The sequence below is a fragment of the Vanessa atalanta genome, chromosome 6 (assembly GCF_905147765.1).
Source record: "Vanessa atalanta chromosome 6, ilVanAtal1.2, whole genome shotgun sequence".
NCBI classification, from domain to species: Eukaryota; Metazoa; Arthropoda; class Insecta; order Lepidoptera; family Nymphalidae; genus Vanessa; species Vanessa atalanta.
The window spans coordinates 11,829,302-11,848,371 of record NC_061876.1 but is presented as its reverse complement, the minus strand read 5'-3'; the positions used below and the strand labels follow the sequence as shown (position 1 = coordinate 11,848,371).

The window sequence follows — 19,070 nt, the reverse complement described above, 5'->3', positions numbered from 1 at the left end:
AAATTATGAATTAGCCGTGAAGTGATTTCGTTGTTTTTTTAATTGGTACTTTACTGTTATTTTTCTGTTTTTAAGCAGAGTTTCCTCTGATGTCTAATATTTAACTACTCTATGCTTTTTCACTGTGAATATCAATTCACATATTAATGGAAGTACAATGGTACAATATATATACTTATGTTTGTGCCAATTATCTAACAAACATATCTTATATCACTAAAAAAGTTCTTAGGACTTGTAGAGAAATAGTTTGTTTACTCTGAGCGTATTACATAAACAAGATAAAAAGGCCGGCGCCGCGACGGCGACCAATCAGATGTAAGGAGCCACGACTTCCGGGATGAGCGCGGGAAAATTCAATATCCGTTCCAATACGAGATATTCGATTACTCGATCACTAGCGCCGGGTTGCTCCAACCCTAACGGACTCGATTTGAAAAATCGGATTAGTGCGCGCCAAGCCATATAAGTAAATCTCTTCGGTGACCTTGCTTTCTGATTTTTCTTGCCATCTTAAAAGTCAAAGTTCTTCATAATTTCGATTCCAAAAAAAATCATCATAAACATATTACATACGAATATTTATGTTCCTCGAACTTATAACTACGCTGTATATATATACATAAAATGATCAAGCAAAAATAACTTTCCAAAGAAACCCGATTATTTATTGATTTGCCATATATTTTTCTGAAAAACAAAGGGACGTTAATATTTGATCTCATAAAAATTGACAGCCCTACGTATATCGCCGTACATAATTGCCAATAGTAAACGCGAGGCGGTAAGATCAAAGTATTCCGTGTCCAATAAAATGTCACGAACTATCATGGATATCACTCGCAGATTACTTGTGTCAAACGCATTTAATTGCGTTAGGGGCACCGCTTTCCACGCCAACGGCTTTTTAACTTGATCATTGTGCTAATCAATTAAATGCGTTTTGAATTATCGTTAATGGTTCCTGAGTTATATTATGAAACGTTGCTTGGTTATTTGGTTTCACATCAGTACTGACTATCGATATGATGTATTATATTTTTTTCCATGCGTTTCACTTAATAATCTTTTAATGTTCTCATACTTATTTTTTCAATAAATGCCTACATATTGTTAAATTAAAAAACTTATACTGAATGAACTTTATTAAAACTTGTACTTACCTTCTGTGTTAAGAAGTTTTATAGTATAGACTGCTTATTTGAAAGATAATGAATAAATACAAAATTAAAACTTAAACTGGATTTTGATACTACAAATATATCTCTATAAAGCTAATGTCTATAGTCAGAGTCCTATTTTGCACCTATTGAAAAAAAAAAACAAAGATTCCTAAGATTTTCTTCATATAGAATGATAAATAAATCGTGAAGCGCTCAAATACGATTTCAACGTATTTTACTTAGTAATGGTATTCTTCATAGGTGGTCATCACGTATTTACACGTCTGTAGTCGACGGCGCATATTTCTGCTCAATGCATTTGCTGATTTCGAAGAGCATATTTTATGTAAACTATAAATAAAACACCAGGGGTATTTTGGCTTAAGTCATGTGCAAAGGAAAGGGCTATTTTCGTTTAAGCGAAAATAGTCCTTATCGGCTTCAGTCCAGTCCATGCATCATGTATAAGTCGAATGAATTGCATTTGTACAAACAGAAGGGTGCTTTTAGTGAGTCTCAAATATTGATTTATCGTGTTAGATTTATTACCACACTGTTATGTACGAAGCGCGAGTACTCAGCTATGACTCATCGACCATTTGTGTGTCTGATGCCTTAATTACTTCCTCTTAAATCAAAATAAAACAATATGTTTAACAATCATAGTTAAACATTTCTTAACTTGTTAGAAAATGGTTTTATATTGGTATTGTGATAAATATTAACCATCTCTGACATCACTAATGCGTCAACGAAGATGTTATATTCTTCGTGCTTGAATTTGCTCACTCGACCCAAATTAAAAAACAATTATATGGTGTTTGTAATTTATTTGGCCTATTCATCCTTTATTTACTATTTTTGCTAATTTTCTCTCAAAAAAATTTGAGTATTTTACATTCTGGTTTAAATAATATTAAGCAAATGAATAAAGATGTTTTCCAATTGAGTTTTATTAATAGTTTTAAGTAGTATGGTATAAGTGAAAAAGTTCATGTAATAAACGGTTATAGAAGTGAATCTATAGGGATTTCGATAAGTGATGTTACATATCGACGTTGTCTTCATCAACAATTCTAGTTCAATAAATGACAATTCTTTCCCGAGTTCCCTGTAATCAAGTCAGACGTCAGAAGGCGGTTCCCCCCAAACTGTCGCAATCGTAATACGCTTCCATAATAATACCATTAGGAGAAGTTCCAAAAACATAGCTGACACCATTTCAATGTCCAGCTTGGTGCGTTTTTTATTTAATTCTGCAAATCCACCCTTATTTTGTTTCTGTGGGGTAACTTTGATGTGTGGTACAATTTGAAGCTCAATTGTGAAGGAATTAAAGTGACAATAATACGTGCTATTTTTGTACACGAAGTCGAAGTATAAATTTTTTTTTTAATACTTATGCAGAGGTTTTCTGTTTGCCCAGCAGGATAATATCGACCCCTGTTTTCGTGAAGGTTTAGAGCTAACAGCACCAAGTAACTCTAGAGCTTGTATCGCTGATATTATTATTAATTATACTTTTGAAAACACATAAAGAATAATACCAAAACACATATGGTTATCAAATTTCGAGTCACAGAAAATTTAATGAAAATAAAATATGAATCAATATTACCTACTGTTTCATAAAGGTATTGTATAAATATATGTTATTAAAATATACTGTTAATTTTGAAGTCAACTTTGTCTCTCTCTAGGTCAGAATCAATACTTGACACAGTACAATACAGTACTCGATGTTTACATGAGATATTTTAATTACGCCATCATGTAACTGTTCTCTTTTGTTTATATTTTTTTTGTTGAAGGAGTACTGATCCTTTTGAGTATAAATTTATATTTTATATAATTGTTTATATGTAACAAAAGAGGTATGTTTGGCGCACAAATATAAATTCAAAGTATGATTAAATTAATTTTATAAGATGTTTATTTTTGTTTTAAAATAAAATTGACAAATGTTAGCGTTGCAAAACAATTTTATATCGTAAAATATCTTTTTCTCAAATTACCTTTAACCGCCATCAAAAAACTACGTTAATCTATTTGTGCCATTAAAATATTTAATGCAAGTGGTATATATCACTCGTCAGCACATTAAGCAGATATATCGGTGACAGTTTTATAGCGATCTGTATTGCAGACCCTACACGAGATTTATTATCATCGGTATCGTCAACCGTAAGATGAAAGAGTTGACGGGAATGTTTTAAAACGTATAAAAAAATAGCCGTTGGTTTTTTTATTAATAACAAATGGATTAACTTGAGTCACTCTTATCCAAAACTAATAGGAAAAACTCTGCTATTGGTTTAGGTTTGAGCCTTTGTCTGTAATTTTGACGGTCTTGTCTGTCTTTAAGTTAGCTTATAAAGACAAAAAATATGAGAACAAACTTCAGGTTTCCTTTGAGAACATTTCAATACGAGCTCAAAGTCTAGAGGTTGTCAAAGTTCATTAACCCGTGCTTCGGAAAGCACGTGAAGCAGTTGATTCTGCGCTTAAAGTCTCTGGTCGATCCGATACAAGACCACATCCAGTAGGATAGTGTTGTATATAAGATTATAAGAGGTAATCAGGGAATTGAGAGTGCAGTTAACCGCAGTCGTCGTGACCGAAATCGGTCAACATATGATCAGTAATCTTACTTATATACAAAACCTTTATTACACACACCTGTATACCAAATGCGTTAAAGCTTAAATATTGTTTTAGTTTTTATGGATGTAAAGAATTAAATAGATGATATAAATGATCTTTAAAGCTTATGTTGAATTATGTCTTCCTGTGAATTTTGTCCACGATGGCGAATCTCAAGACAGACCAGCCCGCTACGCAACACAACACAGATGCAATTGTTGAATATATAATATATAGTCTTCAATGAATAGTCGCCAAGGTTAGTTGATGTTAGTCAATCATTATCTATGACATAGTTTTAAAAAATAACGTATACATTTGTTCAAAAAAAAAGGTAGCAATTTTCCAAAGCACTGCAAAAATAAGTTAGTCTCGACTTCAAACAAATGAGCAACTAGTACACGTATCCGATCGACGTGAATAGAACGACCGTTCCAAAACCTGACATTTAAAAATTTGAAACAAATCAGCAATTAGTTAAACCAGACAGAAGGGCATTGTCTCTAGCGATCAGTGGACTCGTTAAAAACACCCAGTGGACCGTGCGTTCCGCTGCGACTATCCAAATTTCCCTTGTTTAAGCCATCCAAACTTTGGATTTTGTAGCGTCGGCAGAATTATTCTGTATTCAAAACGCTTGTGGTTCGGTATAGTTTTTAAAGACTGATATTAAAAAAAACACAAAGATGAAATTCGAAAGTAATTAACGTAATAAAATCATCAAAGAAATAATATAATGATTTAATTGTAATTTTTAACCGTTTCCAAATTTGTAGGAAAGAGTAACTAACTACTGATTCTCTTGCTGTTTCACCTCGGTCGAATCTTTTTGAAAAAATCTGTGATAGTTTGTTATATTTAATTCAATTCTGTAACAGTGCTTTTATGATCACATAAATAAGGAATATTACGATTTAAAAAAAAAGTAGGTTCACATGTAACATTATGAACATCCAAGACTAACATTTGGGAAGTTCATTTATGAAACCATAACACCACAAATCCGTTGGGGGAACATGGAAACTGCATTATGCAAACGTTATAAACCGCATACGGCAAGTATGCATAAACTTTAAGAATTGCCGTCACGTTCACAAGTAATAGTCATCCGCCTCTGTCGTGGACCAATCCTTCCGAGTGTTAGAGCTAAGATACTTGCTTAGTTTCTATTCACTAGTTTAGAACTAAAACCAGAACTTTTTCATTTAGAATACTAAGTGATAGTATTACTTAGTCCTGAATGTATGAAATACATACATAAGTTTTAAATACTTACGTGAAATGTATCCTATTGTCTTGAAAGATGTGGTTTTTTTTTCAGGAAAATTCCTCAATTTTGTTTGTTTATTGTGACGTCATCGCTTTCTTTTCTTGCCATGCTTTCATTTATTTCATATCGATAGTTTGTTTTTTATTACTGGCAAACATTATTACAGTTACATTAACTTAAAAAATAAATTTGTCTCTATCTATGGCATTAATTAACATACCTAACATACCCCGAGTTATAATTGGGGTGTAACAAATCACGGGAGGTCCCCCCATGCTTTGTACATGTAGACGCTCATAGAAATCAAGACCCATAGAAGTTCAGAATCCAAATATAATCAGTAACTTAATCGATGAATAATTATCACGCTGATAATTATTGATCGATTTATTAATTTATTAATTTGACGTTTAAGTAAGGTCAGTATAACAAGATAAATTATTGGTTCAAATTATGAAGTTTTAATGGTGATTAAATCTCTTATATTTACAAAAATTCTAGATCGCATTACTTGTACTAAAGTCAGATCATACAAAAATACACATAAATTATTACAATTCCCTGTCAATATATAGCAGCATAATAAATGTAGCTCGTAAAAGCGAACCATTATTTACTGCCGCAATTTTTTTGCTGACAGTACACACTCCCTTGGGATTATAACCCTCAGAGCGGGATCTTAGTAAATAGTGTTTTTCCTGTCCTCTCAGCTCTAAACCGATGGTATTCTACTTAAGGAGGATTTAGTTCTCAGTGTTTGATGAATGAATAAATTATTATGTGAACTATTTCCTTTAATATGAGAAAGAAAATTGATTTAAGGTTGAACTTTGCACAGCTTACTGGAAGTCTAGTTGAAATGTCTCAAATAAAAAATAAACATTATCATTAATATAAATGAATCTAAATTTCCATTTAACGTATTAATAAAAAAATCTAATTAAATAATTTGTTTGCTTTCCTGACTTAAAAAGTAAAGTAACTAAGAATTGGTTTGTCTTTTATATCGAGCTCCGAGATCCGTCCTACATATTTTCTTTTTATATTACTCGTCCCGCTGAGCAGAAGTATATTATAAAAAAGAACATCATTCCATAATCAGTCAACTTAAACTTTTCACTTTGATGTATATCTATGATCAACTCAATAAAGCTTTTCTGAGCTATGTCTTGGTTCTCAGTAGCATCATTTATCGGTAATAGTTATACATTTAATTTAATAACGTAAGACAATTTAATAGTACTTATACGACTCTACTTGAAAAAAAGAATGTTTTGATTTTGATTTAATAAGAGTGTTAATTAAATACGTTCCATTTTACACGAGGGAATACAGTTTTGTGAAATCATCCTAATTGAGCCGCGTAATCATTACACATCTCTCGCTTACAATCGTTTGTAACGCATCTGTCGGTTCCACTGGGTATCTGGCCGTTTCAATACTATTCAACCGACAGGTCCGACGACCACTGGTTTTGTTCGAGTCATGGTAGATTAACCATTTCACTGATTAATTCTGACGAACCCTTGTATAGTGTCATATCATATACAAAAATGTGTTTTGTTAGATTTTCACACCGACTAGATCCGGAGCCAACTGACTCGCTGATAGATCGCAATGCGATACATCATTTTTTATACTGTTCATGTACATTTGGTATAAGTCTTTTTTGGTAGGCAGATTGACAAATAGGCCATCTGATGGAAAATAGTCACCTCTGCCCACATTAATCTTTCCTAAAATCACTAATGTCCCACTAGCTTAAGGGACATAAAAGGTTATATCTCTTGTGCCTGTAATTTCTCAGTATTTTAATTAAAAGCCTATATATTTTACTAAACGTCACTTCCAGCCTCTTATATGGGATTTAATACATATTCCGTTCGTTGAAAAAGTTGATTTGCTTTAGACTTCCGTCTTCAACAACTCCTCGGGAAAGATTCCTTTCGGGAACCAATCCCAACCAACCATCGACAATAATTATAAACTACATTAGACTCATCATGTATAAGAGTTATAAGTAATTAGTGCCTATCATACTGAACATATAGCTTGTGTGAAAAAATAACATATATTTGTAGTTTAACCCCACCTTCGCACGAACGCAGTTTAATTATTAAAGAAAATGATATCATACAAATATAACTTATATACTTTAGCATATGGAAATAATGTAACGTTCTACTAGTGATTTTTTTAGAATTGGTTAATTAGTTCCGGAGACTATCTCCCACATACAAATAAACAAATTTTACCCCGTCATAATATTAGTATAGAAGTATTTATGTAAAACGAAAACATTTCGTTTTATGTCAAATCTAAGAAACGGCAAAACAACTTTGTCAAAATTAATTGGTCTAGTTAAACCTTAACACGGTTACGTAATTACCGATAATTATAATACTAATTTGAATTATACTGATTACATAACACCAGTCAGCCGTAGGTTCAATTCTACAATAATTAGCTGTTCGGTCCAATCAAAGGTCGAAGCGTACTGGGCTGATCGTATCAATACCCAGACACTGACCAGTGGCTCAATGCCTGTAATATTATTCACTACAAGCGTTAACATCGATTACTATTTCGATATCAGGAAACGGAGAACCCGACTTGAAATGCCCTGGCTTAGAAACAGCTCATGATTTGAATGCTAATTCTAAATTATTATAGGATCTGTGTATTTTATGTTTTAAAAAAGTACTTGTATATTGATTAAACTTTCGAACCTTAATTTTTCATGTCTAGAAAAACTCTCTGTAATGTCAAAAAATGCTATATTAAGTTCAAGTTTCCTTAGAAAAGTTATCTCTTAAAATCAGGGAACTCAATAATTATACTTTATAAACTCACAGTCTATACTAATATTATAAATGCGGAAGTAACTCTGTCTGTTGCCTCTTCCCGCTTAAACCGCTGAACCTATTTAGGTTAAATTTGGTATGGAAATAGTTTAAATCCCCGAAATGTAGGCTACTGGTTTTTAATTCATACCACGGCAGGGTTTGTTTGCTATAGGTAAAGTTTTATAAAAGCGCGGATAAAACCGCTGGTTCCTCTAGTATAACATATTTTCTGTCGAGTAACTTCTTTGTTACAGATTATAAACTCCCATCATTACTTTTTTGTTTTTGTTTTCATTGTATCAACTCTTTAATGCAGAATGTTGCCATGCTTAAAAATTAACAATAAAAAACCAAATATGTATTAATAAAATTATGTTGAATGATTTGCTAATACTCCTAAATAGATGTTTCAACAACAATCAAATATTAATTACCAATGGATTATATTCGCGTTTTCAATGCCTGTGATTGCATTTCCAGTTCCTGAACATTTGGATTCCAATATTTCGCTTGACTTGAAACCTATCTAATATCATTCTGGTGATTGCGTCCGTTGTTGCTTCTAACATCTCTGTAAGTTAAATATTAAAAAATATATAATACTCATTTTATTGACATATATTACAAGTATCATATTACTGATATAAAATGTAAAATACAATTTTTTTTTTAAAGTCTTTTTTTTTATTAACATGGTATCGGTTAGACGCAAACTATTCAACCAATATTATGGAGAAATATTACTTTTAAATATATTATATTTACTTTCCAAATATTCGTTTTTCGAATCTTAAGACGTCTCAAATTAAGACTAAGATTTGTTTCTTAACGTTTGTATCAATTATTATAATTGAATACATTTTTCATTTTGTAAATAGAAACTCGCCAGTGTTGTCGAATGTAGAAAACTTTAACAGTTATCCCTATATGAGTGTTGACAAATCAAATGGTGGTAATCACTTCCCATCAGGTGATCCTACTGCACATTTGCATACCCATATAAAAACATATAAACCTATGTTCGACTTGAAACTATAAACTACAATAATATGTAAGTTACATCTTACGGGTCAGTAGCTTTAACTTATAAAAAAAAAACAACTAAATTATATCTGTTTATAACATAAGTTTAACTATGTTACTATGTTATGTAATGTTTGTTTAAGCCTCAAAATTGTACATCACAAACTATGTTATTAAATTATAACGAATATATTTAAAGAATACAAGTATAAAGCGACTGGTTCATGTTTATTTATTTACGAATAATCCTGAAGGGAATCTGGGAATTATAATGCAATGTTCGATAGAGTAGGGTGTAAGGGATGACTCACTTTTTAATAAAGGGGAGATTAAAAATATATTGATTAATAATAATAAAAAATACAATTGATTTTAGTTGCAAAAGTCTTTACGTATTTCATTATAATAGTTTTTAGTTATGATAACATTTCTATACTACTTCTGCTAATATTGCACTTACTGTAAATTTAATACGTAATAAGTCTCATCTCCCTCTTCGGATTTCCATGAGTTCTCACTTGGCCAGCTCGCTTCACTTCGCTCCAAGTCATGCCGATGTTTTTCAGCTCTAATATAACGCGCGCCAGGTCAGTTTGGGTGACAAACTTTACACTGGCCATACGGATTCGAATCAAGAACTTCTATGAATATAATCCCATTTACTGCGCAGAGTGTGACCTGTCCAACTCCATTTACGGCGCCTGATTAGTACATCAATTAGACTTTCACGACACAGTCTCCAAAGGCCGACGTAGTAGATTCTCTCAGGTAGCTAATAAGTACAGCAACGTTAAGTTGTGTTTTACTTACTAATATTTATATAAAGTAACATAGTGGCTAAATCTTCTCTGTCTGTCTGTCTGTAGCTCATTCCCAGCCAAACCATTGAACCAATGAAGATAAAATTTCGTATGAAGCAAACTTGAACTCTAAAGCATACATAGTTTACTTACCAAAACTTAAAATGTCTTCCATCATTTACTTGTACTAAATATAAGCATCGTCATCACCATGAGATTATAGGCAATTTACGATTAGGTTGCCTAATCGGACATGTAACATTTGGGATCCTTTGATTATACCCAATTAACATGTGCATTTTCGCCGTACATTATGTAAATTCCACTTTTTATGTTATAAAGGATCCCCTATCTAATTTGGCGGCTAAAGACGGCGCGTGCCGGTCACGTGGCGGCGTTTCGGCCAATCGCAAGTCATTGTTTGATCAATGACGTCATCATATCCTTTACAAGGAAAATGATGAATTGAATCGACGAAGGCTATAATTTCATTTTGCTAAACGAAAACGGAGTCTTTGTGACAATTTTACAAATCGAGAAGTTTACATTGATAACAGCTGAGATAACTCTAATACATTCTTATTGAGTTTCTAATAAGAAATATTGTTCGCTGGCTATCCTCCCCGAGCACGGATGCAATTTATTTATAATGACAATTATATATTAATAGAATTTATACACTATAGTATTAAGGAACATTGTTGCTATCTATCAGTTAAAAAAATGGCAGTTATAGGGACAGTCGATAGAAGTGAAAACTTAGAACTTTTAGTACTTTTAACACTATTGTTGCCCAATACCTACGTCAGCTATACAGCTACAGATATACTGCTATTAAGCGCTGCGCATGCGCCAGTCATAAGCATATCGGTAACGTGAACCTATAAGATTTTCTCCTACCAAAAAGTGCCTAACGAAGTTTTCAATTAAAAAAATATATATAATTTATTTTGGGGATATATGTATACAAAAAAACATATTTTACCTCTTTATAATATTAGAATTAACAGATTGTCGATAATTACAAACTTATAGTTAAAGACCTTCCCTTTTTAAATCGGCAAATTTATACAGTTAAAACACTTTTTTAATAAAAAATAGGGACCGATTTTAAATTTTAGTCTAATATTTGACGAGTATGTTTGTATGTTCATTTTGTATCTTTGGGGGAACGCTTAATACCTAACGCCTAAACAAACCAAGTCTTCGGAGTTTGTCATTGCGTTTATTTGGACAGGAATTAAGAAGGGTGAAGTTCTTTGGGAAATTCTCTGACGCGACTTTACTAGAAGTTTGGGAGCGATTAGTGCATGTCACATGTTCTCAAATTTACGTACAGATTTGTTTACTCTTCGCAAATGTTGTTTTAGGAAACGCAATAAACCCTCACCAAATCCTGTACACTTATTTATGGATGATGACACTTTAATAGATAACTATTATTCACATCTTCAATCACATAACCTACTTCTACTATAAGTTTCATTCAAAGAAACCCGTTTAAAAGGCACCTTCCACACAATACCATTTTACCTTTGTACATAAATCAACGAAGAACTCATGGTCGTATTAAATATACATATAAATATATACTTACATTGAAAACAAAAAAGAATTGTAGAATAAAAGAAAAAAATCGTGGCCGTTTCATTTGTCAGTTCTGCTCAGATTCGAGGTCTACTTTCCGGAATTATTATAAATGTCTGATCATATTTACTTTAATATGTGCTCCGTATACTTGATCTAGGTTGTCACCCGTTCATCTTATATTCTACAGCCAAACAGCAATATTTAGTATTGTTGTGTTTCGGTTAGAAGCGTGAGCCAGTGTGAGCCAAGCAGAAGGGACATCAGATCTTAGTTCTTAAGATTGGCGTTGCATTGGCGAAGTCCCCAACGTCATTGTTAATATTTCTTACAAAGCCAATGTCTAAGAGCTTACCTAGTTACTTACTTATCAGGTGGCCGATTTGCCAGGCCGCCTACCTATATGAAATTATAAAAAAAAAAAAGAATTAAATCCCATAAAGAATAAAAACTTCAAGAAGAAAATAGTTTAATTATTTTAATTGTAAAATTTTTCGTCGATCCACTTTAATTGTAAAAATTTAAATGTAATTTAAATTTATTTTAAACTTGACCTCAAAACTGACCGATTGATACATTAAAACATCGTGTTAAAAAATAAATTTAATAGTTCTATACAATTGGAAAAGCGTGAATTTAATATTTATTGATTGTCATGGTGTACATAATATATTAAAACATTTAAATGTGCTTGAGATACGAACACGTAAAAAGAAGGTGATATACTCTTCTCAGTCCTGCTCGGTTCAAATATACAATTTAATTCCATCATTAGACTATATTTTAATTTTTGAAACTAAATATAGAGCTTTATACCTACACATTTTGCCGCTGGCGCTTATCTCTGTGTTTCGAAAATATTTACAAAAATATAAGTAATATAAAACATTAATAAATCATACCGACGAGTTTCAAGTATAATTTCTGACTTAATAAATGGTTTTGTTTATTAAAATAAAAAATCTCGTTATTCCGAGACGAGGCCATCAATCAACAAAACCTTAGCAAGGAGATACTTGATGCATATTTATAAAAATAGATGAAACGTGATATGAAATATTTTAAATCCGAATTTTTATGAAGTGATGAAAAATATATCGAATAATGAATGCAAACATAGTACCAGTGTGATAGTCGTATATTTTTAACTATATTATCATTAGCTTGTCTTGTGTCATGGAAGTTTTATAAAGTTATTTTCATTTTGTAATAAACTTATTAAATTAAAAATAAAACCTCATTTTATTTATATTTTTTTATTTATATATTATTTATTTGTATATTGTATAGGAAGACTGTTATCAGAATTTATCGATAATTAGAATTCAATATCTAGACCACGTGTATGTTAATGATATATTGTTTATATTAAATAAAAAAATACAGTTACCAATAATATAATATATTGAGTACAAACTATATAATCGTTAAGAAATACAATATTTTGAATGTTTCTCTAAATAATATTAAACGGGCTACATTTAGACGTGTATTTTAAAGGCGTGTCGTTCGCCCTCTGTTAACGTCAACTTGACAGTTGACAGCTTGGCAGGTGTGAAGTATTGGACGATTTCGACGGAGTGCTTCATTAGTTTTTGATTAAGAAAAACAATTCTATTATAACCTTTTCCATTTGAAGTAAACGACCAGGCATAATATGTACTTGAGTGTTACTTGACGACGTCACGCTAGTTATTTTGTTTTTATGGATGAATATTGTTAAAATCTTAAATGTAATGTTACAATTTTGTTTGTTTCTATTTAGGGGGTAAACTCTAGAACTTATGATTCTAATAATAAGCGTTTTACGTGCTATAAGGTGCAAAATATATAATTTTATTAATTAATAAATTGTACTCGTACGAAGCCGGGTCGTATCGCTAATTAATGTATATAAATAGATTAATAACTTGTACAATAATACCACTGTACACTTTTTATGATTTTTGTGACTTATCAGTTTAAGTTATTGACTTATTATATAGAATATTCGTGTTCCTTTTTTAGATAACAAAAATAACCTTACTAACAAGTAGGACTTTGTCACCTGTCTGGTTAGGTACTCGTCACATATACTACCGCAAAATAACAATCACAAGGGACACACATTAACAGCTTTTGAATTTCCCACTGCTGGGTTAGCCAGCCTCCTCTGTCTTTGAGGAGAAAGTTTGGAGCATATTCCACCACGCTGCTCCAATGCGGGTGGATACAAATGCAGAATTTCGTTGAAATTAGCCATATGCAGGTTTCCTCACGATTTTTGCTTCACCTCCGAGAACGATATGAATTATGAACACAAATTAAGCACATGAAAATTCAGTGGTGCTTGCCTTGGTCTGAACCCGCAATCATTGGTTAAGATGCATGCGTTCTAACCACTGGACCACCCCAACACATTGACTTCATTTAACAATATCAATGTCTATTGGTGATGACCCCTTACCATTAGGTGGGCCATTTACGAGTCTAAACCAACTTGAAATAAAAAAAAATTAACGAATGAATAAAAAAAGTTTAATAACATTATTTTTCACAAGCAAAGTCGCTGTTTAAAACTGACCGTAAAAAACGCCATCTCATCGTAGTAACCACATCGCTTTCGTTTTTAATAACTTGGGCGACCAAAAATATATTTCATTTCCCGGTCTACTGGGACCAAATGAACTGAAGCCAAGATACCGCCAAGGCTAATTTTCAATTAAAACTTCATCAAACTTTAAGCTAGGAAGTGAGCTAAGAAGCCATTGCAATCCATGGCCTGAAGCGTGTTGTTGAATGTCGTTGCGATAAGCTTCGAAGCAATATCTTGACCTATATTGTTGAAATAAGCCCTTACGTCATTTTTTTTTTTTGATAAAAATCTTTGTGTCGGAATACATACATGTGTTGCATGAAATTCTGCCAAATGTTTATATATTTATCTGATTAAAATAACCTAGTGGAATAAGAGTAAGGATTATTTTTAGGAAGAGATATCTTCCCAATTGTGTGAAATTTACTTTTCTATCGTATGTGATTACACGGCTGATGAAGTAAAATATTCCAATTAATAATTATAATTTCTCAATTTACGTCTCTGACTTGAAACCCAGACAAAATCTTCGCTTAACTAAACAGCAGGTAAATCTCAGTAACGCTGTAGCGAACGTTTGTTTTGCCCATTAAACGTGAGCGTTACCGGGATAATAATTGTGTTAAACTCGTACCATTAATGGCAATTTTAGCTACATAACTCACTGTGTGAATCGTTTCGTGTATAGGTTGATACTTGAGCAATTAAAACGAGCCTTGTTGAGTTCTAATATTTCTATAAGTGAACTATTTCGGTCGGTTGTTATGTAGCAGTATGTACTACAAATGATGTAAATACAATTACATAACAAATAGCAATGTTTGTACTTTGATAGACAGGTTATATATTATAAGCGTTTGTCAAATACCGACATGTGTCGACGGTTTTCCTCTGTAGACAAGTGATGCTGCAAGTGGACGACACAGCGAAATTGGATTTTTATCGGGTTTGACGATAATATACGACGGTTCCGCATCGTCGGATGCAGACTCGGATATGGTTTTCACTGTTCAAAGAACATAAAAGATAAGCTTATTGATGTTCCAGAAAATTGTAAAGAGATGGATGTGATGTAATCCTGTCATATGTAGTAAAATAAAAGGTGTGAATTAATTTTAATATTTCGTCATGACACTCTAGTAAAAGATTAAACTTAATAAATGTAAAAAAACTGTAATTTTAAAGTACTTTTTACAAACATATTTGTGATTTGCTTGCAGCGCGAGGGTGCGGCGCGCAACGATGCGGAGCGTGAGAGGCGCGCGCGCGGCGATTGGGAGGCGCGGGCGCGCGCCGCCGAAGCTGATGCATCGCGGCTCGCAGGAAAGCTACATGCAGCACAGCGAGAGATTGCCAGGTAACAAGGAACTGTATAAACATAAGATGAGATTCATTCAACTACTCCTTAACAATATCAGACATGAGCATGACCAATAAACAAAGTAATGTCCTAGAAAACTATACAAGCCACGATTAAGTTTATCGAAGTAGTTTTATTTCTGACAGTCATTTAACTATAACAGAAGTTCAAATCCCCTTATACAAAACCAATTTACTTAAAAGATACGAAAATAGGTGAAAAAAATTCAATTTCCAAACACCCAGGTCCCTAGCAAATTGGGTCGAATCTATAACGGTCTCCGAGCCGTAAATCCCAAAGTTCGAATTTCGAACAGTTACGGCCCATCGACCAATCGGAAGAACGCTTATCGCGATCCAATGACATCGTCCTGATTACCGGCACCGTAAATTTGAAAATGGAACTAAACTTCGTTAATTACCGTACTGAGAAATTGCTCCAACATCGCGCAAGATCATCAAACGCGATTTCAAACTCGATTCTGAACAGATTTCAATTGCTTATAATATTAAAAATAGTGTTTAATTTTCGGTTCAATCTTTAAATCTTAGTAATATAAGCGTTGTTATAATCTTTATATAAACGCCATGCACAGATACATTAATTAGACAAGACAAAATCTTTGATAGTGCATTTACGTAGCGATTAATCCAATTGTAAATCGATTTTATAGCGTCATTAAATTATACCGAGCTGAATACATTCGATTATCCAGCGCACGTACTGATATCGCACATTAAAGCGATTATCGTGCTGTAAATACAAAACAGCTTAATTTAATCAATAACGCCTAATAATTATAAATTTAACTCTTTGGTTCCCACAAATATATATAGGATTTTTACAAGATAAAGTTTATTTATTACTATTGTTTTTGGCAACAATTCCCTAAATTATAAATCGTAACTACGCTCCACATTTTGAAATATTCAAAAGAAAAATATAAAAACTATTTTAGAAAATTAGCGTTAAACTAAAAGTTTTGTTTAAGGTCACTGTTGAATATCTATTAGATGGTAAATGAGCTGTTAAAAAGAGACAAAGACAGATAAATAATTGTCATAGTTACGAATTATATGATTTATGTTGAAACTAAGCATTTAAGCCTCAATTTTCGAACTGGGCTCATTTTTTTCCATTTCTATTATAACTTATATTAAATTTGGCATTGGCTGGATCTTTTTTTGTGTTTATTTTTTATTTTTATAAATTAAAATTGCTTCATATAAGTAATACGGTTCTAATTTTATAGACTTTTGTTTCGTCGAACTCAGTGTTTTATCACAACAGTTTTCACCAGAAAAGCTTTCTAATGAAGCTATGTGCAGTGATCCGTAAACCGAAGTGGAGCTTAGTGTCACTCACTGCTGTGAATTCGCATCTGGTGCGGTGGCACAAGAAAAACAAATTCAATCCGTCAAAATATTTTCTCGGGCGAGATAAAACGATTATTGCGGTCTAAAAAACATAGAACACTTCTCTGTTAAAGTATTTGTAGACGGAAGTCCTGGATATTGTCTGCGTTCATATATTTATTGTGTATCCGTGTTTTTTGATTGGATTTAAACTGTGAGAAATAATGACGGAGCTCACGAGTCAGCTCGTTATTACGACAGACGTAACTTTGCAGAAACCACGGGAAAAATAACAAAATGGAAGCTATTACTTGGTAACCATTTTGAACCAATTATCAGACTGAAAATACTATTGCATTAGCCTCACTGTCGACGGTGCTCGCAAAATTTCAGTTTAATTGGAAAAACTGGGTGAGTTGCAATATACAGCTCCGATTCCAGGTGAAAATAAAGAAAATCTTAGAAAATCTTATAAAATAATAGGATGGCGATTAGAAACGGTATAATTATTTCTGATTATTTACAATAAATATCGCAAAAGAATAATGAATAACAAAGGGTCGCAAGCACTGGGATATTACGTTATCAGTGAAAGATATAACTAATTCCATTTATAATGACTATTTCCATTAAAGTGGTTGATATGACACCTCCGCCCACAAAAAAGGTCCAGCATTTTCAAACTGGACAATTCAGTTCAGGTGGTGTATTTGCTTCTTAAAAATAGGACGAGAATTTCTCCAAAAATGTCCATGTTTTTGATACAGTTGTCCACTTTTCATCGCATGGCCTAGTTTCTTTGATAATATAGGAAAACGAGATTGAAGTTGATGGCTTGGTCTTAAATTTGTGAGGAGTTAGACCGTAAAGATACATTCTGTTACAGACAGCACTGTCAATATTCTTATAATAATGTTATAGCTTAATTTGTGTGTCAATACCGTTCAGGTCGAGTTACGACATAGTCCTAGACTTTTGACTTTTACTAATGAACATAATTAACTTTGCAGAATCACCACGATATTGATGAGTTGGAACGATGTCTAAATCGCATCTAATTTAATTGTTTTTTGGTCTGATTTTAAATAAGTAATGTTCAAATTACTAACACCACGTGCGTTTATATGTAGTTATCCTATTATTTAAAATAAATGGTTTGATAAATCAAAAAGGTACAAATATACATATTTTGCAGATGTATTTTTTTTACTAGACACATAACTTTGCTATCGGTGAAAGTAAATTCGCAGTGCAGTCACGTACAGTGTGGTAGGCCGGGGTTCTATTCCCTGACGGGCTATATTTTACTCCTTACCTCAACGTATTGGTAGTCTAGTAACGTAATCGTAAAAAATGATACTGTTTGACGCGTGATGTATATTGTTTTGCTTATTTTTCTGTTGTTGATAGATATGGGGGAAAATAATGTGATCATTACGTATAGCTTAAAAGATTAGTTAGTTATTTTTATAGTTATATTTCTTTTGGTGCAAAATTAAAAATATATTACGTGTTTTTTTTATGAAGCTCATAGCACATGAAACTACATACTAGATGAAGTTGCTCGCTAAACTGCCAATTAAGTGTTAAGTGCAAGAAATGTTTATTTCATTACTAATTTAAATTTACGAGGGACCGTGTATAATGCTAAAATTGTTTAATAAATAAAAAACTTATTAATAATAAAAAATATAATTATTATTATGAAAAATTCAATTTATTCTTTATCCAATACTAAATATTCGCAATCATTTTAGTGACACGTGAAAAATAACTAATTAGTTTAGACGCTGAGTGTTGCGTCACCTCTCGTGTGTTTATTTATACATCATTATAAGGGAGTTCATTATTACATGCTTTCAGTTATTCATGGTTATTTTTTAATCAATTTTCCCCACCAAATTATTTTGTCAATTTTACCTCTACAGTATTTTAACCGTGAACTTCAGCTTCCGATCCCGACCTAATCCAAGTTGTCTATTTATAGAGCCCCCTCCATCGTAAAACTTATAAATAATAAACGGGACTTAGTAGGAATCCTTCTAAACAAAACAAGTCAATATAAATTGAACCTTATCGAAACCAGATAACGACTGAAATAAAAAATAAGAAAATCTCGCTGATGTGCAATATGAATTTTAAATTGAACTCTATGTCGTATTTATTAAGGATGAAAATATGATAAAGGGATTTGATAGTAAAACAGATGCGTTACTACATATGATGCAAGATAATTTAATGTAGTTCACTGTACTTGAACTGCACGTAACAACGGATAATAAAAATCTCCATCCCTCCGTCGTATATTGAATCGCTTACTTAAGCATATCTAATTTATATAGAGTGTACATTATTCGAGCCGGAGTTAGAAATTAGATAAGACTACCCATACTGAAGGATCAATACTTTAAACTGAGTGTTTCGTGCGGCTTTGCCCGTTCGTAATAA

The 19,070-nt window shown here is 32.3% G+C and overlaps 1 protein-coding gene across 2 annotated transcripts in view; it reads left to right on the top strand.

Moving 5' to 3' along the window:
- LOC125064936 overlaps nucleotides 1-19,070 on the top strand; it is a 372,192-nt gene that overhangs the window by 203,422 nt on the left and 149,700 nt on the right. For both annotated transcript variants that reach the window (XM_047672252.1, XM_047672253.1), the window contains exon 4: nucleotides 15,128-15,264. In XM_047672252.1, coding sequence (XP_047528208.1) covers nucleotides 15,128-15,264 — 137 coding nt within the window. The remainder of the gene's footprint in view (nucleotides 1-15,127; nucleotides 15,265-19,070) is intronic.